The sequence below is a fragment of the Pleuronectes platessa genome, chromosome 13, assembly GCF_947347685.1.
Source record: "Pleuronectes platessa chromosome 13, fPlePla1.1, whole genome shotgun sequence".
In the NCBI taxonomy this organism is placed as follows: Eukaryota; Metazoa; Chordata; class Actinopteri; order Pleuronectiformes; family Pleuronectidae; genus Pleuronectes; species Pleuronectes platessa.
This window is the reverse complement of record NC_070638.1, coordinates 570,309-592,582: the sequence shown is the minus strand read 5'-3', so window position 1 is coordinate 592,582 and position 22,274 is coordinate 570,309. Positions and strand designations below refer to the sequence as shown.

The window sequence follows — 22,274 nt, the reverse complement described above, 5'->3', positions numbered from 1 at the left end:
ATGTTTATAGTAAAATTCCACTGAAGTCCAGTGATTATGACAGAAGGTTTGTCACATGTGGAGTTTTGGTCTCAAACACCTTCAGACTTTGTGTGAGTCTAGAACTTAGATCCTTTTACTCGTCACTAAATGTCTTTAAACCAGGTGAAATCAAATCTACACTGTTGGTTGATGTTAAGAATAAAAATGACACTGAACTGTTTTTTCTTTATCAGAAGAATAAAGTTTAGCGATGATGAAAAACTGTCGTTGCTACTTCAGGAGTTTAAAACAGGTTCTTGTTGTGTTGGCAAAGTGTTTAAAGTGATGGACGCTTTAAATCATCTCAGCTACTTTCTGTAACTTCTGTTCTAAAGACTAAACACCATTGCCCTTAGGCAACCTGATGAGTTTTCAGTTATAGTGCGAGGTAGACTTACTCACAAGTTATCCCTCTATGCAGATGACTTGCTATTATATACATCTAACCCTGTGACTGCAGTTCCCTCAATTATCAAGACTCTAAATAATTTTGGGGAAATATCTGGTTACAAAATGAATCTCCAGAGGAGTGAAATGTTCCCTCTCTATCAGTCTGTCTCTCAAATTTCCCCATCACATTTCCCATTCAAAGTCGTAAAGAAGGGATTTAATTACCTTGGAGTAAAAATCACGCCCACTTTTTTCACTGCTATGTATCAATAGCTTGGGAGTGCTCCTTGAAAAGTGTAAACAGGATATGGTGAGATGGTCCAGCCTGCCTCTCTCCTTGGTCGGTCGAGTTAACCTAATTAACATAATTGTGTTACCAAAATTCATTTACCTCTTCTAAAACATTCCCATCTTGATAAGGAAAAAGTTTTTTTAAACTTTGGACCAATGCATCGCGTCATTCATCTGGAATGGTAAATCACACAGGATCAAAAGACAATCGCTTGAAAGACCCAAAGGGCTTGTTGGCTTGGCTTTTCCCAATTTTATATATATTATAACTGGGCCTGTAATATCCAGAAAATATTGTTCTGGATTGAGAACTATCAACCTGACAGCAGTGAGGCCTGGATTCATCTTGAGTGCACAGGCGGCCCGGTCCACTTGCGCTCTGTCTTATGCGCTCCGTCCCCTCCGACCCCACATACCCGACTCTTCTCCAACCCAATTGTCCTTAACTCAGTTAGAATCTGGTCGCGGTGTAAAAGACATTTCAACCTGTCTTCAATGTCAATTCAACCCCCAGTTGTCAATAATTACTATTTCCCACCCTCTACCTTGGACTCAGCTTTTAAAATCTGGATGGCAAAAGGCATCACTTCCACACGTAGCCTCTTTTTTCAGGGCAAACTTGGATCATTCGCACAACTCTCTGAGAAGTTCGACCTGCCACATGACATTTTGTGCAGAAAAACATTTCTTCATTTCCAAATTTACCAGCAGATAACACAACTGACAATCTTCTCACTTCGACTCCACACCGTAAAGGCTTAATTTCAGTCCTTTACAATCAAATCTGCAACATCTCCTCCTAGTCACTGCAAGAAACTAGAACACTTTGGGAAGAAGACCTAGGGGTGGTCCTGAGAGAAGATCAGTGGCAGGCTGCGCTAAACCTAGTTCACACATCATCCCCCTGCGCTAGACACAGCTTAATTCAACTTAAAATCCTCCTGAGAGTTCACTGGACCAGGGCTAAACTTGCCAAGATTTCCCCTGATGTTGACCCCTCTTGCCCCGCTGTAAAAGTCAACCAGCTGACCACATTCATATGTTCTGGTCTTGCCCTCTCCTCAGAACATTTTGGGCAGACATCTTTCATGCTTACTCCACAGTTTTTGGTGTGGTCATCCCTCCAAACCTATTATGTGCCATTTTTGGCTTTACTGATGAAACTCGTCCTCTTAAGGGCCCATGTTGTCATAGCTTTCACCTCTCTGCCTTCCAGACCTCTGATACTACTCTTATGGAAGGAACAAACACCTCCCACATTCAGTAGATGGATTAGAGACATCATGTCTTTCTTGAAACTGGAGAAAATCAGACATATGCTGAAAGGTTCCATACAGAGCTTTGAGAGAATCTGGACCCCTTTCTAGTCGAACTATGAGATCATACAAAGCCCAGTGCAAGAGAAAGATTAGATGGCAACCACCATATACATATATATATATATTATAAAGTCTCTCTTAATGTATGTACTTCTGCTGCATAGGGTAGGCTGGCTGGGGGTGGGTGGGTCTTTCTGTGGGTAGGGGTATAACCATTATATTTGTGATGTGTAATTGTAGAACTGTATTGATTACCCCCCAAAAAACAATAAAAAAGTGTTAAACATAAAGACCAAACACTAAGAGAATAAAGACTGGCCACGCCCACTTCGGTCCAACTGGACCAATGAGATTGTTGGAGTGTCCAGTGCAGAGATGTTGGAGGAAGTCAAAGCACAATGAGCTGGATGTTGAGGACGACTGTGCAGCAGAGAGGCTGCTGAGTGGTTTCATTCTCCTGCAGTGGAAGAACATTGTTCATCTGTTTAGCTTCAACTACGGAGACTAAGACATGTTGCTTCACCTCTTTGTGTTTCTCTCTCCCTTCATAGGTGAGTTCTACAACTAGTCTCTGTCTCCCTGAACCTGTGGAATCATCATAACCTTTCTTCTGCATTTCATAACAGGAGGTTGATTTGTGGAGTTTAACAATTTACTCTGTGGAAAAATCTTCACATTTATTAGAAGAAGTCAAGAACCTGTTGAGTCTCTTGATGTTTGATTCTCTTCAGACTCACTGACATGAATAATCCTCATCTTGCAGCCATGGGTTCCATGGACAGCATAACACCAGAAAGTACTGAAGAAGTAGTTTCAGAGGGAGGACACATCAACCTGACCTGTAAATATGACGGATCCATCAACAACATCCAGTGGTACCGACAACAGCAGAGATCCAGACCAGAGTTCCTGCTCTTCATCACAAAGGAAGGATCCATTCATCCAACTCTGTCTGATTTCTCTGCTCACATCAACCAGACTGAGAAACGAGTCAAACTGCAGATCTCCTCTGCTGCAGTGACAGACTCTGCTGTGTACTACTGTGCTCTGCAGCCCACAGTGACAGGAAACTACACAACTCTGTACAAAAACCTGTGGAGCAAAGACACAACTCCTCATCCTCCACTAGAGGGAGTCACTCACTGTTAAACCTCAGTGGTTTGTGATGACGTTTGTTTCCCAATAAAACAAATTCTAAGAATCATCAGGTTCTGTAGGATATTTCTTTAATGTGTGGTGCACCACAGGGTTCAATGCTGGGTCCTCTCATCTTCACTTTACATGTTGAGTTTGGATCATTATTCTTCTAAAAATAATATATTTCATGGTTTTGTTGAACATGTTTATAGTAAAATTCCACTGAAGTCCAGTGATTATGACAGAAGGTTTGTCACATGTGGAGTTTTGGTGTCAAACACCTTCAGACTTTGTGTGAGTCTAGAACTTAGATCCTTGTTCTGTGGAATTGATGAAAGCAGCTGAATTTAAATCTCTCTGTTCTGCCTCTGATGTTCACCATCTAGTATTTGATCAGACTCTCTTTCCTCACCAGTTGACGTTGGTAGTAGTGATGCAATGATTTCCACTCATCATTAGGTTTATAAAACATGATCATCTCATGTTTCCAAACCTTGAAGAGGGGATCCATCTTTTCACCACCTCAGTTACCTTTGTTGAAGTTCAGGTTGAACAAGATCCCTCAAATACAAATCCCAGCTGCAGCTTGAACAAACTGTTGCTCCCAGTGTGGAGGAAGAGAAAGTCCAGATCTAAGAGGAGACGCAGAGATTCAGGGAGGAGCTGAGCTGCTACTGAACTATAGAAGAGAGAGGAGCTTTCATATTCAGACCAGTTCAATCTACAAAGCACCAACATCACCTGGATTCAACATGCTCTCACTGCATCAGGCTCTATCTTCTCTACTGCTTCTCTCCACTCTAACAGGTTTGTTACATTATACAGAACAAAAAGGTTCAATTCCTAAAACTTCACAGAGTGAATTGTGTTTGAATCCTTAAATAACAGAGTTACTTTTCTCCTTTAGCAATCAGCTGTGAAGAACTCACACCGGTCCACAATGAAGAGTTCAGTGCAGAAGGCAGCTCTGTTACTCTGTCCTATAACTCCTCCAAAGTGAACCCAGCGGATTATTTATTCTGGTATCGACAGAATCCAGGACAAGCACCAGAGTTCCTCCTCTCACACTCTGCTTCAGGACAAGAAGCTGCTCCAACCTCTGGACTGAAGATCCAAGTGGAGCAGAACCAAATCCACATGATCATCTCCTCTGCTGCAGTGACAGACTCTGCTGTGTACTACTGTGCTGTGAAGCCCACAGTGACAGGAAACTACACAACTCTGTACAAAAACCTGTGGAGCAAACACACAACTCCTCATCCTCCACTAGAGGGAGTCACTCACTGTTAAACCTCAGTGTTTCTTATGATCCAGTCCAGATTCTTTGTTGTGATGATTAAACAGACGAATGACCAGCAGATTATTTTCTATATAAAATAACAGAGAGTCTCAAAGATGACGAGATGCTGAGTCATGTTCACTGTGTCATGTGTTGTTATACTTGAGGCATCGACCTATATTGTCCCGTCTCTGCTGTTTTATCTTTAAAGTTGAAACTGGTTCAAAACCACAATTGGACAAATCACAAGACGTATAATACTGAACTCTACTGTTGCAGTTTCATCGGTTTCCCTGAAGCTGGAGTCGTCTCCACGTACGAATCGTTTCACAGCAGTAACAGGTGATTAGCTGGCCCCGCCCACTGAAGTCTAACTGGACCAATGAGATGGTTGGAGTGTCCAGTGCAGAGATGTTGGAGGAAGTCAAAGCACAATGAGCCGGATGTTGAGGACGACTGTGCAGCAGAGAGGCTGCTGAGTGGTTTCATTCTCCTGCAGTGGAAGAACATTGTTCATCTGTTTGGCTTCAACTACGAAGACTAAGACATGTTGCTTCACCTCTTTGTGTTTCTCTCTCCCTTCATAGGTGAGTTCTACAACTAGTCTCTGTCTCACTGAACCTGTGGAATCATCATAACCTTTCTTCTGCATTTCATGACAGGAGGTTTATTTGTGGAGTTTAACAATTTGCTCTGTGGAAAAATCTTCACATTTATTAGAAGAAGTCAAGAACCTGTTGAGTCTCTTGATGTTTGATTCTCTTCAGACTCAATGACATGAATAATCCTCATCTTGCAGCCATGGGTTCCATGGACAGCATAACACCAGAAAGTACTGAAGAAGTAGTTTCAGAGGGAGGACACATCAACCTGACCTGTAAATATGACGGATCCATCCTCAACATCCAGTGGTACCGACAACAGCAGAGATCCAGACCAGAGTTCCTGCTCCTCATCACAGAGGAAGGATCCATTCATCCAACTCTGTCTGATTTCTCTGCTCACATCAACCAGACTGAGAAACGAGTCAAACTGCAGATCTCCTCTGCTGCAGTGACAGACTCTGCTGTGTACTACTGTGCTCTGCAGCCCACAGTGACAGGAAACTACACAACTCTGTACAAAAACCTGTGGAGCAAACACACAACTCCTCATCCTCCACTAGAGGGAGTCACTCACTGTTAAACCTCAGTGGTTTGTGATGACGTTTGTTTCACAATAAAACAAATTCTAACAATCATCAGGTTCTGTAGGATATTTCTTAAATGTGTGGTGCACCACAGGGTTCAATGCTGGGTCCTCTCATCTTCACTTTACATGTTGAGTTTGGATCATTATTTTTCTAAAAATCATCAATTTCATGGTTTTGTTGAACTTGTTTATAGTAAAATTCCACTGAAGTCCAGTGATTATGACAGAAGGTTTGTCACATGTGGAGTTTTGGTCTCAAACACCTTCAGACTTTGTGTGAGTCTAGAACTTAGATCCTTGTTCTGTGGAATTGATGAAAGCAGATGAATTTAAATCTCTCTGTTCTGCCTCTGATGTTCACCATCTAGTATTTGATCAGACTCTCTTTCCTCACCAGTTGACGTTGGTAGTAGTGATGCAATGATTTCCACTCATCATTAGGTTTATAAAACATGATCATCTCATGTTTCCAAACCTTGAAGAGGGGATCCATCTTTTCACCACCTCAGTTACCTTTGTTGAAGTTCAGGTTGAACAAGATCCCTCAAAAACAAATCCCAGCTGCAGCTTGAACAAACTGTTGCTCCCAGTGTGGAGGAAGAGAAAGTCCAGATCTAAGAGGAGACGCAGAGATTCAGGGAGGAGCTGAGCTGCTACTGAACTATAGAAGAGAGAGGAGCTTCCATATTCAGACCAGTTCAATCTACAAAGCACCAACATCACCTGGATTCAACATGCTCTCACTGCATCAGGCTCTATCTTCTCTACTGCTTCTCTCCACTCTAACAGGTTTGTTACATTATACAGAACAAAAAGGTTCAATTCCTAAAACTTCACAGAGTGAATTGTGTTTGAATCCTTAAATAACAGAGTTACTTTTCTCCTTTAGCAATCAGCTGTGAAGAACTCACACCGGTCCACAATGAAGAGTTCAGTGCAGAAGGCAGCTCTGTTACTCTGTCCTATAACTCCTCCAAAGTGAACCCAGGGGATTATTTCTTCTGGTATCGACAGAATCCAGGACAAGCTCCAGAGTTCCTCCTCTCACACTCTGCTTCAGGACAAATACTAGCGGCTCCAACCTCTGGACTGAAGATCCAAGTGGAGCAGAACCAAATCCACATGATCATCTCCTCTGCTGCAGTGACAGACTCTGCTGTGTACTACTGTGCTGTGAGGCCCACAGTGACAGGAAACTACACAACTCTGTACAAAAACTCCAGCTGCCAGAAGCCTCCTCTCCTCACTGCTCACCTCAGCTTCTTCCCTCCACTAGAGGGCGATATAAGTCAGTAGGTGTGCGTGATAACTGCTGTGAGGAGACCACGTGTCAGACTGAAGGTTGAACCTCAGCGAGTTCCTCCTGTGGAGTTAAACCTTGTTGTGGAGATGGATCATCGGCTCTGGATGATTCTTGCTGCTCTGGTCTTTAGTAAGAAAGAAAACACAACATGATTCCTCGTGAAGCAGTTGAACATGTTACTGATCTGGTGTCAGTCAGAAATCCTCTTTCTTGATTTGTCTCTTCCTCTCCATGTTGTGTTGTTCCTCAGAGTGTGATGGAGACGACAGAGTGATGCAGCCGAGCGGAGGCCTCACTGCTGCTGAAGGAGAGACACTCACACTGGGCTGTACTTTTCAGACCAATGATCCAACTCCAACTCTGCTCTGGTACAAACAACAAGTCAACGATTTCCCAAAGCTTCTCCTGCAACGCTTCTCAACACAAGCAGATAATCCAGCAGAAAGACAGAGGGACAGAAGAACAGATGCTGCTGTCAACCAGACCTCATTTCCTCTGAAGATCCAGAAGCTGCAGCTGTCTGACTCTGCTGTGTACTACTGTGCTGTGAGGCCCACAGTGACAGGAAACTACACAACTCTGTACAAAAAACTGTGGAGCAAACACACAACTCCACATGACAGGTTTTTGTGTTTGAGCTGAAAGCTGCAGAATAAAGCGACGTGTGGTTTAGGTGTTGGTAACAAGCAGTGATATGAGAGGACGCACAGAGAGGGAGGAGCAACACTGTCAAAGAGCAGAGCAGAAAAGACCTCCTGCTGTGCTGCATTCAATATCTACAGCAGACCTCAGATAGTGTCTGTAAGATGTTCCCTCTGCGTCACGCTGGAGTCTGGCCTTTGTTTCTCTTCATCCTGAAAGGTCGGTCAAAGCAGGAATAACAAATGTCTTCAGAGGATCTGTTTCTAGAAACCACTGGAACAGACAGTCAGAGTTTAACATGGTCTTTAACCACATGTTTCTGTTCCTGTAGGTGTCAGCTGTGATGAACTGACTCCAGACCAGACTGCAGAGTTCAGTGTAGAAGGCAGCTCTGTTACTCTGTCCTACAAGTTCTCCAGGACAATAACTGGTAGTGATGATTTCTACTGGTATCGACAGAATCCAGGACAAGCTCCAGAGTTCCTCCTGTACATCTCAGGGTTGAATGTGACAAGAAGGTCAGATTCTCTGAAGTCAGAAACAAGGTTCTTCTCTCACCTGTCAGGAGATGATGTCAAACTGCAGATCTCCTCTGCTGCAGTGACAGACTCTGCTGTTTACTACTGTGCTGTGAGGCCCACAGTGACAGGAAACTACACAACCCTGTACAAAAACCTGTGGAGCAAACACACAACTCCTCATCCTCCTTTAGAGGGAGTCACTCACTGTTAAACCTCAGTGTTTCTTATGATCCAGTCCAGATTCTTTGTTGTGATGATTAAACAGACGAATGACCAGCAGATTATTTTCTATATAAAACAACAGAAAGTCTCAAAGATGACGAGATGCTGAGTCATGTTCACTGCGTCATGTGTTGTTATACTTGAGGCATCGACCTATATTGTCCCGTCTCTGCTGTTTTATCTTTAAAGTTGAAACTGGTTCAAAACCACAATTGGACAAATCACAAGACGTATAATACTGAACTCTACTGTTGCAGTTTCATCGGTTTCCCTGAAGCTGGAGTCGTCTCCACGTACGAATCGCTTTACTGCAGTGACAGGTGGTTAGCTGGCCCCGCCCACTGAAGTCCAACTCGACCAATGAGATGGTTGGAGTGTCCAGTGCAGAGATGTTGGAGGAAGTCAAAGCACAATGAGCTGGATGTTGAGGACGACTGTGCAGCAGAGAGGCTGCTGAGTGGTTTCATTCTCCTGCAGTGGAAGAACATTGTTCATCTGTTTGGCTTCAACTACGAAGACTAAGACATGTTGCTTCACCTCTTTGTGTTTCTCTCTCCCTTCATAGGTGAGTTCTACAACTAGTCTCTGTCTCACTGAACCTGTGGAATAGATGATATTTGCCTGTTTCAATCCCATAATGATCTTTGTCTTGACGTCCTGTGTGATGTAGTTTTGACCTCAGCTCCAGTGAAGCAGTTTCTGTCAAACTGTGTTTTGGTCTCAACCTCATGAACAATGTTGGTCTGCTTCACTCTCTCTTCTCTCTCAGGACTCAGAGCTGCAGACACAATCTCTCCTCGAACAAAAGAAGTCAGTGGACGTGAAGGACAATCTGTCAAACTCACATGTGACTATGAGACAACATCAGATGATGTTGATCTTTACTGGTACAGACATGATTCTGACCTTCAGGCTCCTCAGTTTCTTCTCTACAAAGGAGCGAGGTCATCGAGTGATGAACATAATCCTGATAAACGATACAAATCAGAAACAACCAGAACATCAACTGAAATGACCATCAGCAAGCTAACCCTGGCAGACAGCACTCTGTTCTACTGTGCACTAGACACACAGTGATACAAAGAGTAGAAGAGGCTGTACAAAAACCTGAGCACACAGATCTGCCTCGTCTCCAAAGAGGAGGGAAGTGGGATTCAAACCACCGCCTCATATCAGATGGATTCTGATCATTCCGGTTTCATCAGAGTCATCGTGGTTACAGCTGCTGATGAGAAACCGTGTGAGGATTCACATGAGCAGCAAATCCACGTCAGTGACAAAGCACCTGGACGATGCATCAAATAAAAGACAACATGTCAAATATGATCCACCACTGACTGTGGAGCACTGAGTGACCAGCAGCGCCCCCTGCAGCCACATGAGGGGAGTAACTCTGTTGGGCTCTGTGTCTGATGAAGAGATGTTCTGTGAGAACAAAGTGAATCAATGTGTTGACTGAGTCCTCCCACTGGATATTACCCATGATCCTCTGCTTCCTGAACCTGAAGAGCTGCAGCTGGAACAAATCCACTAAACTGATCAGAATTCTTCATGTTTCACAGTTTCCTGCTGAATATTGGAGATAAACTCAGTTTTTAATAACTTCAGAGTGTTTTGAACTGATCTCAGTTCAGCTTCACTCTTCAGCTGCAGCTGGTTGAGACAGTTTGAGACTCTCAGTCAGTTCTTCTCACAGGAGATGGAACTCACTCACCAGAGCAGAGCTGGACCACCTTGTACGCTCACACATTGTGTCGGACCCTCAAATCAAGCAAGCCCCCCCCCCCTTGTATCAGAGCCAATGAGTGAAGCGATGGTTTGAGCCCTGAGTTCTGAGCAGCTGTGTGTTCATGTGCAGCCACTGAGCAGCAGCTGCATTTAAAGAACATCTGGAACTGGAGAAGCTCCAGACAAGATCCTGGGTTCCACCTTCTTCAGAGTCCTCATTGGAGGATTTGATCTTCCACAGCAACTCCACTTTGTATCTGAGCCACAAACACTAAAGTGGGAGTTTATATTCAAGAGGAAAAACTGTGTCAAAGATCATAAGAAGTCAGATGGAGCTGAGATATTGATTCTGAGTTAACGTGTTCTCTTTCTCATAAGAGATATAAAAGAGTCAGAGGAGCTTCACAACAGTTCTGGAGCAAAGTGAATCTACAGCAGATGTGAAGGAGGAAACTGTGATGAATCAAACACTGAGGACATAAATGACAAGATGCAGTGGGACAGGAGACAGAATGAAAAGTGTGCGAGGGGTAGAGTTGTGAGTCGGGGCTGAACGGGGCCGAGACTCCTCCTTCTAATCTGAGTCCAAACACAGAGTCACAGCTTCTTTCCTCTTTCTACTCACAGAGACTCACACTGCAGATATGAAGCCTCTGTTCATCTCACTGCTGCTGGCTGCTCTGTGTCCTGGTATGAACACAACTCTGTGTCTCTGAAATCAACACAACTCTGTGTCTCTGATATCAACACAACTCTGACCTGACTCACACTGATGATGTTACTGTTGTTTTACAGAAGGCAGAGCACAACAAGACATGGTGCAGCAACCAGGAGGAGACGTGACTGCGACTGGAGGAGAAGCAGCAACACTTGGTTGTCGATACGTCAGCAGCGCAGCAAGTGTGTCTCTCCTCTGGTACAAACAGGAAGGAACCAACAACCCAACATTCATCCTGAGCTGCTTTCAACTGGGAGAAGGAAAAACAGCAGATGACTTCAGAGAGAGATTTTCATCCACACTGAATTCCACCTCGAGATCATCTCCTCTGAAGATCCAGAAGCTGCAGCCGTCTGACTCTGCTGTGTACTACTGTGCTCTGCAGCCCACAGTGACAGGAAACTACACAACTCTGTACAAAAACCTGTGGAGCAAACACACAACTCCTCATCCTCCATTAGAGGGTGTCACTCACTGTTAAACCTCAGTGGTTTGTGATGACGTTTGTTTCACAATAAAACAAATTCTAACAATCATCAGGTTCTGTAGGATATTTCTTAAATGTGTGGTGCACCACAGGGTTCAATGCTGGGTCCTCTCATCTTCACTTTACATGTTGAGTTTGGATCATTATTCTTCTAAAATCATCAATTTCATGGTTTTGTTGAACATGTTTATAGTAAAATTCCACTGAAGTCCAGTCATTATGACAGAAGGTTTGTCACATGTGGAGTTTTGGTGTCAAACACCTTCAGACTTTGTGTGAGTCTAGAACTTAGATCCTTGTTCTGTGTAATTGATGAAAGCAGCTGAATTTAAATCTCTCTGTTCTGCCTCTGATGTTCACCATCTAGTATTTGATCAGACTCTCTTTCCTCACCAGTTGACGTTGGTAGTAGTGATGCAATGGTTTCCACTCATCATTAGGTTTATAAAACATGATCATCTCATGTTTCCAAACCTTGAAGAGGGGATCCATCTTTTCACCACCTCAGTTAACTTTGTTGAAGTTCAGGTTGAACAAGATCCCTCAAATACAAATCCCAGCTGCAGCTTGAACAAACTGTTGCTCCCAGTGTGGAGGAAGAGAAAGTCCAGATCTAAGAGGAGACGCAGAGATTCAGGGAGGAGCTGAGCTGCTACTGAACTATAGAAGAGAGAGGAGCTTCCATATTCAGACCAGTTCAATCTACAAAGCACCAACATCACCTGGATTCAACATGCTCTCACTGCATCAGGCTCTATCTTCTCTACTGCTTCTCTCCACTCTAACAGGTTTGTTACATTATACAGAACAAAAAGGTTCAATTCCTAAAACTTCACAGAGTGAATTGTGTTTGAATCCTTAAATAACAGAGTTACTTTTCTCCTTTAGCAATCAGCTGTGAAGAACTCACACCGGTCCACAATGAAGAGTTCAGTGCAGAAGGCAGCTCTGTTACTCTGTCCTATAACTCCTCCAAAGTGAACCCAGGGGATTATTTCTTCTGGTATCGACAGAATCCAGGACAAGCTCCAGAGTTCCTCCTCTCAAAATATGCTTCAGGACAAGAAGCTGCTCCAACCTCTGGACTGAAGATCCAAGTGGAGCAGAACCAAATCCACATGATCATCTCCTCTGCTGCAGTGACAGACTCTGCTGTGTACTACTGTGCTGTGAGGCCCACAGTGACAGGAAACTACACAACTCTGTACAAAAACCTGTGGAGCAAAGACACAACTCCTCATCCTCCACTAGAGGGAGTCACTCACTGTTACTCTCACAACCTGAGCCACTGCACCAACCTCACATCAGGTGAACTGATTTGGTCCAAGATGTTACGACACATACACCAAACCAGTTTTCAGCAGAACCTCCACAGACTCCACAGATTTTAGTTAAAGCCTCAAATACCGAGTGTCTTCATCCTCCCATCACTCAGCAGCCTCACAGGAAGCAGCAGGAGAGAAGCTCACAAATGACAAGTTCAGTGGAAAAGACCATTGAGATCAAGTTAATTAAGTGAGATTCAACTGAGAAAACTTGAACAACAACATGTGTAGGAAATGTAAAACCAACTGGTCCAATGTTTCAGGATCTCAGAGAATTTGGAATCATTTGAATATGAACGTTGATGCTGTCATGTGGCTTTTCAGACAATATCTTACAAGACACTTTATTGTTCAGAAATGTGTCACAAGTCCAAGAAAGAAACAGAAAACTGATCCAATGACAGGTTTGTGTGTTTGAGCTGAAAGCTGCAGAATAAAGTGACGTGTGGTTTAGGTGTTGGTAACAAGCAGTGATATGAGAGGACGCACAGAGAGGGAGGAGCAACACTGTCAAAGAGCAGAACAGAAAAGACCTCCTGCTGTGCTGCATTCAATATCTACAGCAGACCTCAGATAGTGTCTGTAAGATGTTCCCTCTGCGTCACGCTGGAGTCTGGCCTTTGTTTCTCTTCATCCTGAAAGGTCGGTCAAAGCAGGAATAACAAATGTCTTCAGAGGATCTGTTTCTAGAAACCACTGGAACAGACAGTCAGAGTTTAACATGGTCTTTAACCACATGTTTCTGTTCCTGTAGGTGTCAGCTGTGATGAACTGACTCCAGACCAGACTGCAGAGTTCAGTGTAGAAGGCAGCTCTGTTACTCTGTCCTACAAGTTCTCCAGGACAATAACTGGTAATGATTATTTCTACTGGTATCGACAGAATCCAGGACAAGCTCCAGAGTTCCTCCTCTCACACTCTGCTTCAGGACAAATACTAGCTGCTCCAACCTCTGGACTGAAGATCCAAGTGGAGCAGAACCAAATCCACATGATCATCTCCTCTGCTGCAGTGACAGACTCTGCTGTGTACTACTGTGCTGTGAGGCCCACAGTGACAGGAAACTACACAACTCTGTACAAAAACCTGTGGAGCAAACACACAACTCCTCATCCTCCACTAGAGGGAGTCACTCACTGTTAAACCTCAGTGGTTTGTGATGATGTTTGTTTCACAATAAAACAAATTCTAACAATCATCAGGTTCTGTAGGATATTTCTTAAATGTGTGGTGCACCACAGGGTTCAATGCTGGGTCCTCTCATCTTCACTTTACATGTTGAGTTTTGGTGTCAAACACCTTCAGACTTTGTGTGAGTCTAGAACTTAGATCCTTGTTCTGTGTAATTGATGAAAGCAGCTGAATTTAAATCTCTCTGTTCTGCCTCTGATGTTCACCATCTAGTATTTGATCAGACTCTCTTTCCTCACCAGTTGACGTTGGTAGTAGTGATGCAATGATTTCCACTCATCATTAGGTTTATAAAACATGATCATCTCATGTTTCCAAACCTTGAAGAGGGGATCCATCTTTTCACCACCTCAGTTAACTTTGTTGAAGTTCAGGTTGAACAAGATCCCTCAAATACAAATCCCAGCTGCAGCTTGAACAAACTGTTGCTCCCAGTGTGGAGGAAGAGAAAGTCCAGATCTAAGAGGAGACGCAGAGATTCAGGGAGGAGCTGAGCTGCTACTGAACTATAGAAGAGAGAGGAGCTTCCATATTCAGACCAGTTCAATCTACAAAGCACCAACATCACCTGGATTCAACATGCTCTCACTGCATCAGGCTCTATCTTCTCTACTGCTTCTCTCCACTCTAACAGGTTTGTTACATTATACAGAACAAAAAGGTTCAATTCCTAAAACTTCACAGAGTGAATTGTGTTTGAATCCTTAAATAACAGTTACTTTTCTCCTTTAGCAATCAGCTGTGAAGAACTCACACCGGTCCACAATGAAGAGTTCAGTGCAGAAGGCAGCTCTGTTACTCTGTCCTATAACTCCTCCAAAGTGAACCCACGGGATTATTTCTACTGGTATCGACAGAATCCAGGACAAGCTCCAGAGTTCCTCCTCTCAAAATATGCTTCAGGACAAGAAGATGCTCCAACATCTAGACTGAAGATCCAAGTGGAGCAGAACCAAATCCACATGATCATCTCCTCTGCTGCAGTGACAGACTCTGCTGTGTACTACTGTGCTGTGAGGCCCACAGTGACAGGAAACTACACAACTCTGTACAAAAACCTGTGGAGCAAAGACACAACTCCTCATCCTCCACTAGAGGGAGTCACTCACTGTTACTCTCACAACCTGAGCCACTGCACCAACCTCACATCAGGTGAACTGATTTGGTCCAAGATGTTACGACACATACACCAAACCAGTTTTCAGCAGAACCTCCACAGACTCCACAGATTTTAGTTAAAGCCTCAAATACCGAGTGTCTTCATCCTCCCATCACTCAGCAGCCTCACAGGAAGCAGCAGGAGAGAAGCTCACAAATGACAAGTTCAGTGGAAAAGACCATTGAGATCAAGTTAATTAAGTGAGATTCAACTGAGAAAACTTGAACAACAACATGTGTAGGAAATGTAAAACCAACTGGTCCAATGTTTCAGGATCTCAGAGAATTTGGAATCATTTGAATATGAACGTTGATGCTGTCATGTGGCTTTTCAGACAATATCTTACAAGACACTTTATTGTTCAGAAATGTGTCACAAGTCCAAGAAAGAAACAGAAAACTGATCCAATGACAGGTTTGTGTGTTTGAGCTGAAAGCTGCAGAATAAAGCGACGTGTGGTTTAGGTATTGGTAACAAGCAGTGATATGAGAGGACGCACAGAGAGGGAGGAGCAACACTGACAAAGAGCAGAGCAGAAAAGACCTCCTGCTGTGCTGCATTCAATATCTACAGCAGACCTCAGATAGTGTCTGTAAGATGTTCCCTCTGCGTCACGCTGGAGTCTGGCCTTTGTTTCTCTTCATCCTGAAAGGTCGGTCAAAGCAGGAATAACAAATGTCTTCAGAGGATCTGTTTCTAGAAACCACTGGAACAGACAGTCAGAGTTTAACATGGTCTTTAACCACATGTTTCTGTTCCTGTAGGTGTCAGCTGTGATGAACTGACTCCAGACCAGACTGCAGAGTTCAGTGTAGAAGGCAGCACTGTTACTCTGTCCTACAAGTTCTCCAGGACAATAACTGGTACTGATTATTTCTTCTGGTATCGACAGAATCCAGGACAAGCTCCAGAGTTCCTCCTCTCACACTCTGCTTCAGGACAAGAAGCTGCTCCAACCTCTGGACTGCAGATCCAAGTGGAGCAGAACCAAATCCACATGATCATCTCCTCTGCTGCAGTGACAGACTCTGCTGTGTACTACTGTGCTGTGAGGCCCACAGTGACAGGAAACTACACAACTCTGTACAAAAACCTGTGGAGCAAACACACAACTCCTCATCCTCCACTAGAGGGAGTCACTCACTGTTAAACCTCAGTGGTTTGTGATGACGTTTGTTTCACAATAAAACAAATTCTAACAATCATCAGGTTCTGTAGGATATTTCTTAAATGTGTGGTGCACCACAGGGTTCAATGATGGGTCCTCTCATCTTCACTTTACATGTTGAGTTTGGATCATTATTTTTATAAAATCATTAATTTCATGGTTTTGTTGAACATGTTTATAGTAAAGTTCCACTGAAGTCCAGTGATTATGACAGAAGGTTTGTCACATGTGGAGTTTTGGTCTCAAACACCTTCAGACTTTGTGTGAGTCTAGAACTTAGATCCTTTTACTCGTCACTAAATGTCTTTAAACCAGGTGAAATCAAATCTACACTGTTGGTTGATGTTAAGAATAAAAATGACACTGAACTGTTTTTTCTTTATCAGAAGAATAAAGTTTAGCGATGATGAAAAACTGTCGTTGCTACTTCAGGAGTTTAAAACAGGTTCTTGTTGTGTTGGCAAAGTGTTTAAAGTGATGGACGCTTTAAATCATCTCAGCTACTTTCTGTAACTTCTGTTCTAAAGACTAAACACCATTGCCCTTAGGCAACCTGATGAGTTTTCAGTTATAGTGCGAGGTAGACTTACTCACAAGTTATCCCTCTATGCAGATGACTTGCTATTATATACATCTAACCATGTGACTGCAGTTCCCTCAATTATCAAGACTCTAAATAATTTTGGGGAAATATCTGGTTACAAAATGAATCTCCAGAGGAGTGAAATGTTCCCTCTCTATCAGGCTGCCTCTCAAATTTCCCCATCACATTTCCCATTCAAAGTCGTAAAGAAGGGATTTAATTACCTTGGAGTAGAAATCACGCCCACTTTTTCACTGCTATGTATCAAGAGCTTGGGAGTGCTCCTTGAAAAGTGTAAACAAGATATGGTGAGATGGTCCAGCCTGCCGCTCTCCTTGGTCGGTCGAGTTAACCTAATTAACATAATTGTGTTAGAACCAAAATTCCTTTACCTCTTCTAAAACATTCCCATCTTGATAAGGAAAAAGTTTTTTTAAACTTTGGACCAATGCATAGCGTCATTCAGCTGGAGTGGTAAATCACACAGGATCAAAAGACAATCGCTTGAAAGACCCAAAGGGCTTGTTGGCTTGGCTTTTCCCAATTTTATATATATTATAACTGGGCCTGTAATATCCAGAAAATATTGTTCTGGATGGAGGACTATCAACCTGACAGCAGTGAGGCCTGGATTCATCTTGAGTGCACAGGCGGCCCGGTCCACTTGCGCTCTGTCTTACGCGCTCCGTCCCCTCCGACCCCACATACCCGACTCTTCTCCAACCCAATTGTCCTTAACTCAGTTAGAATCTGGTCGCAGTGTAAAAGACATTTCAACCTGTCTTCAATGTCAATTCAACCCCAAGTTGTCAATAATGACTATTTCCCACCCTCTACCTTGGACTCAGCTTTTAAAATCTGGATGGCAAAAGGCATCACTTCCACACGTAGCCTCTTTTTTCAGGGCAAACTTGGATCATTCGCACAACTCTCTCAGAAGTTCGACCTGCCACATGACATTTTGTGCAGAAAAACATTTCTTCATTTCCAAATTTACCAGCAGATAACACAACTGACAATCTTCTCACTTCGACTCCACACCGTAAAGGCTTCATTTCAGTCCTTTACAATCAAATCTGCAACATCACCTCCTAGTCACTGCAAGAAACTAGAACATTTTGGGAAGAAGACCTAGGGGTGGTCCTGAGAGAAGATCAGTGGCAGGCTGCGCTAAACCTAGTTCACACATCATCCCCCTGCACTAGACACAGTTTAATTCAACTTAAAATCCTCCTGAGAGTTCACTGGACCAGGGCTAAACTTGCCAAGATTTCCCCTGATGTTGACCCCTTTTGCCCCCGCTGTAAAAGTCAACCAGCTGACCACATTCATATGTTCTGGTCTTGCCCTCTCCTCAGAACATTTTGGTCAGACATCTTTCATGCTTACTCTACAGTTTTTGGTGTGGTCATCCATCCAAACCCATTATGTGCCATTTTTGGCTTTACTTTTTTTTTTTTTTTTTTTAATATTTTTATTAGGAGGTAAGGCACAGTAGGACAGAAATCAATGTCAAATTTACATTGGGTATCATAAAATCTCAGCAGGACAATCAGCAATACACAAAGGCATTGATACCACAAAAACACTGCGCATCTTGATCAAGAGTAGTATATACAGTCTTCCTCCTAGGAAGTTTTTCTTATTTTATGGACCACATGAACGTGATCCAGCAAACAACACATTACACAACTCAATGAAAACAACAACAATAATGATAGATAGATAACTGGAAATTATATTAAGTAACAATTAAGTATTAAAGCTGCACAGTATAAACAAATTAAAAGGAAAGAAAAAATAAAATATACATAAATAAAAAAAAAATATATATAAATAAAATAAATAAATGAATAAAACGGAAGAAGAAAGAGAGAAAAGAGAGAGAGAGGGGGGGTTCCGTCAATCAGGGGGCAGGGACTGGAGAGAGTGGAAGAATGTAAGAAAGGGAAGCCACTTACTATAAAATTTGTTAGAGCTGCCTTTTACTGAATATCTGATCTTTTCCAGCTTTAGAAGAGACATGGTGTCGTTGAGCCACTGAGTACTAGAGGGAGCTTTAGTCGACTTCCAGTGGAAAAGAAGGTGGCGTCTTGCCAGTAAGGAAGTAAAAGCTAAAATGTCTAATTGTGTAGAGGTAAACCGGTTATGGTTCTCTGGGAGCCCGAATATGGCAACATGGGGGGAGACTTTTATAGTCACTGAGAGTATTTTTGACATGGTGTCAAAATAATTCAGCCAAAAGCAAGAGAGTAGCGGACAAGAGTAGAACATATGGGTTAAATTGCAGGATGAGGGCTGACATTTGTCGCATTTGTCAGTGATACTGGGATAGATTTTCGACAGTCGCGCTTTAGAAAAGTGGACTCTAAACACTACTTTAAACTGTATAAGTGTGAGACGAGCGCAGGATGAACTTGTGTGAATTTTCTGAAGAGCAGTGTCCCACCAGTCATCCTCCAAATTCAGATCTAGTTCATCTTCCCAGGCAGCCCTAATTTTAGTAACTGGAGAGCAATCAAAGGACAGAAGTTCATTATAAACTTTAGAGATGAATGATTTTTGAAGTGGATCGTGGTTTAAGAGCACCTCCCACTGTAGGGTCGGCGGCGAGGAGGGAAAAACTGGAAACAATGCTTTAGCGCAGTGTCTAATTTGAAAGTATCGAAAGAGATGAGAAGGTGGGAGATGAAATTCTCCTGAGAGATCTGTAAAGCTGCGAAAAATACCATCCTTGTAAAGATCTTCAAAACATTTCAGGCCTTTATTATGCCATGTGAGAAAGGTTGAATCTGTGAGCGGAGGTCGAAATAAATGATTGTTCAGTAAAGGAGCTAAAGTAGATGTTGATTTAAATTTGAAGTGTTTCCTAAACTGATACCAAATTTTAAGTGTGGAGTGAACCACTTGATTATTTGTGAAGCCAGAGAGGTTGGATGGAATAGAAGAAGTAAGTAGAGCAGGTAAGGAGGATGAAACACATGACTGTGCCTCCAGGTGACACCATGGCAGATTCACTGACTTGAACCAAAATTACATTTTTTGAATATGTGTCGCCCAATAATACAGTTGGAAATTCGGAAGTGCCAATCCGCCATTGAATTTAAATCTCTGAAGTGTGGATTTGCGGATCCTAGGAGCCTTTCCACACCATAAGAAGTCAGAAATAGTTTGATCAATTGTTTTAAAAAACTGCTTTGGCAGGAAAAGTGGGAGACAATGGAACAAAAAAAGAAATTTGGGCAAAATGTTCATCTTAACCGCGTTAATTCTTCCAATTAACGAAAGAGGTAAGCTCCTCCATCTTTGGAGGTCAGATTTAATTTTAGACATTAAAGGTGAGAAATTAGCAGAAAAAAGAGAATTTAACGTTCTGGTTACGTTGATCCCGAGATACTTAAAGCCAGAAAGACTCATTTTGAAAGGGACATCTGACTGTGTGAGCTGTGATGCTGAAGCATTGACAGGATAGCATTCACTTTTAGAAGTATTCACTTTATAGCCTGAGAATGATCCAAATCTCTGGAAAGCAGATACAATTGTGGGAATGGAAAGGACAGGATCTGAGACGTACAATAATAAGTCATCCGCATAAAGTGACAGCTTAAATTCTGTGCCCAATCGTGAGATCCCAGTAAAAGTGGAGGAGGACCTCAGAAAGATTGACAGGAGCTCTATAGCTAGCGCGAACAATAGAGGAGATAGGGGACACCCCTGTCTGGTGCCACGGGTTAGAGTGAAAAAATTGGACTGAATGCCATTAGTGGAAATGTTTGCTTGTGGTGATATGTAAAGGAGACGTATCCACGAAATGAACCCATTACCCAGTCCAAACCTCTTTAGTACAGTAAATAAATAGTCCCATTCAACCCTATCGAATGCTTTTTCAGCATCGACCGATATCACTACTTCAGGTGTTGTTGTGGCAGTTTTAGAGTAAATAATATTTAGGAGTGTTCGGACGTTAAAGAATAACTGCCGCCCCTTAACAAATCCAGTTTGCTCATGTGAGACAATAGTTGGTACAATGTTCTCCAGGCGATAGGCCAAAGCTTTAGCAAGGATCTTAGCATCTACATTTATTAATGAGAGAGGTCTGTATGAGCCGCAGAGATTCGGATCCTTATCTTTTTTTAAGAGGAGACTTATGGAGGCTTGCCTTAAAGTGGGAGGGAGAGTGCCATGTTCCATTGATTCCTTATAAACAGCATGCAGTAAAGGGGACAATCTATCCTGAAATCTCTTAAAAAATTCCACTGGAAATCCATCAGGGCCAGGAGCTTTGTTATTCTGCATACCTCTCACAGCGAAAGTGATTTCTTCTACCGTTAATGGTGAGTCAAGTTTTTTAGCAGCATCTGAGCTTATCACAGGAAAGTTGAGGCTATCTAAGAATGAATTCAATTCAGTGGTGTCAGATGGAGATTCAGACTTATATAGAGAGGAATAGAATGAGTGAAAGACAGAATTAATGGTGGCGGAATCCTTATGCAATGAGCCAGATGAATCTTTTATTTGAGGGATCGTACGTGAGGCATCCTGGCGACGTAGTTGATGAGCCAGGAGCCGACTTGCCTTGTCACCATGTTCATAATATGTGGAGCGTGATCGTAAAAGAAGTCGCTCTGCATCACTAGAGGTGATGAGATCATATTCAGTCTGTAATTCAACACGCTGTTTAAGTAAACTGGGAGAGGGGCAAGTAGCGAGTTGTTGGTCCAATTTGGTGATATTGATAGAGATTTCTTGCAATTTGGCTTTACGGGACTTATTCAAGTGGGCAGAGTAGGAAATAATTTGTCCCCGCAAGTATGCTTTTAATGATTCCCACAGCAGTGAACATGAAATTGGTTCCATATCATTTTGATTTAGAGAGATATAATCATCAATTTTAGTTGTAATAAATTTGGTGAACTTATCATCTGAAAGAAGTAATGTATTGAACCTCCAAGGTGTTGAGTACCGGGGTTGTGAGGAGAACTGAATATCTAATGAAAGAGGGGCGTGGTCAGAAATAACAATAGGATGATAATTAACAGCCAGTACTTTGGAAATTAGTTTAGCATCAATAAAATAATAATCAATCCGAGAGAAAGATTGATGCATCTGAGAAAAGAAGGAATATTCCTTATTACGAGGGTTATAAAATCTCCAAGGATCAGTGCAACCGTTCTTGGACACCAAATCTGAAAGTGACCTCGACATTGAAGAAGGGGTCAGAGTTCGTGGGTTGGAGCGGTCTAGGTTGGGATCAATTACACAGTTCATGTCCCCGCCAATTATAAGGAGGCTGTTGTTCAATGAGGGAAGACGTTCAAATAGCTTATTCATAAAGTGTGGATCATCGAAATTGGGGGCATATATGTTAACTAATAAAATGGGAATATGGAATAGCGTACCTGCAACAATTAAGTATCTGCCGTTTTTGTCTGATATCACCTTAGAAGCTGAAAACTGAATTGACTTACTAATTAAAATAGCAACCCCTCTGGCCTTAGAGTTGAAATTAGAGTGAAACACCTCAGAAACCCAGGGACATTTAAGTCTGACCTGATCTTTAGTGCGCATGTGGGTTTCCTGTAGAAACACTAAGTCCGCT

The 22,274-nt window shown here is 42.6% G+C and overlaps 9 gene segments (V, D, J or C); all 9 read left to right on the top strand.

Moving 5' to 3' along the window:
• Positions 1 to 2,286: 2,286 nt before the first annotated feature.
• Positions 2,287 to 3,194, top strand: LOC128454226 (T cell receptor alpha variable 12-3-like). The segment is given in 2 exon segments: positions 2,287 to 2,572; positions 2,785 to 3,194. Coding segments are annotated over 2 exon segments (426 nt in total).
• Positions 3,195 to 3,885: 691 nt separating this feature from the next.
• On the top strand, positions 3,886 to 4,708 carry LOC128454222 (T cell receptor alpha variable 3-like). The segment is given in 2 exon segments: positions 3,886 to 3,965; positions 4,066 to 4,708. Coding segments are annotated over 2 exon segments (438 nt in total).
• An 83-nt stretch (positions 4,709 to 4,791) lies between these two features.
• Positions 4,792 to 5,908, top strand: LOC128454445 (T cell receptor alpha variable 12-1-like). The segment is given in 3 exon segments: positions 4,792 to 5,024; positions 5,237 to 5,593; positions 5,898 to 5,908. Coding segments are annotated over 3 exon segments (408 nt in total).
• A 130-nt stretch (positions 5,909 to 6,038) lies between these two features.
• Positions 6,039 to 7,149, top strand: LOC128454219 (T cell receptor alpha variable 3-like). The segment is given in 2 exon segments: positions 6,039 to 6,417; positions 6,518 to 7,149. Coding segments are annotated over 2 exon segments (462 nt in total).
• A 3,398-nt stretch (positions 7,150 to 10,547) lies between these two features.
• Positions 10,548 to 11,243, top strand: LOC128454444 (T cell receptor alpha variable 12-2-like). The segment is given in 2 exon segments: positions 10,548 to 10,734; positions 10,840 to 11,243. Coding segments are annotated over 2 exon segments (450 nt in total).
• A 714-nt stretch (positions 11,244 to 11,957) lies between these two features.
• Positions 11,958 to 12,699, top strand: LOC128454971 (T cell receptor alpha variable 3-like). The segment is given in 2 exon segments: positions 11,958 to 12,037; positions 12,138 to 12,699. Coding segments are annotated over 2 exon segments (558 nt in total).
• A 344-nt stretch (positions 12,700 to 13,043) lies between these two features.
• On the top strand, positions 13,044 to 13,785 carry LOC128454443 (T cell receptor alpha variable 26-1-like). The segment is given in 3 exon segments: positions 13,044 to 13,216; positions 13,329 to 13,585; positions 13,777 to 13,785. Coding segments are annotated over 3 exon segments (321 nt in total).
• Positions 13,786 to 14,235: 450 nt separating this feature from the next.
• Positions 14,236 to 15,000, top strand: LOC128454904 (T cell receptor alpha variable 26-2-like). The segment is given in 2 exon segments: positions 14,236 to 14,399; positions 14,498 to 15,000. Coding segments are annotated over 2 exon segments (558 nt in total).
• Positions 15,001 to 15,119: 119 nt separating this feature from the next.
• LOC128454906 (T cell receptor alpha variable 26-1-like) lies at positions 15,120 to 15,999 on the top strand (the record flags this gene model as incomplete). The annotated part of the segment is given in 2 exon segments: positions 15,120 to 15,576; positions 15,689 to 15,999. Coding segments are annotated over 2 exon segments (366 nt in total), but the record flags the coding sequence as incomplete, so codon positions are not given.
• Positions 16,000 to 22,274: the final 6,275 nt, after the last annotated feature.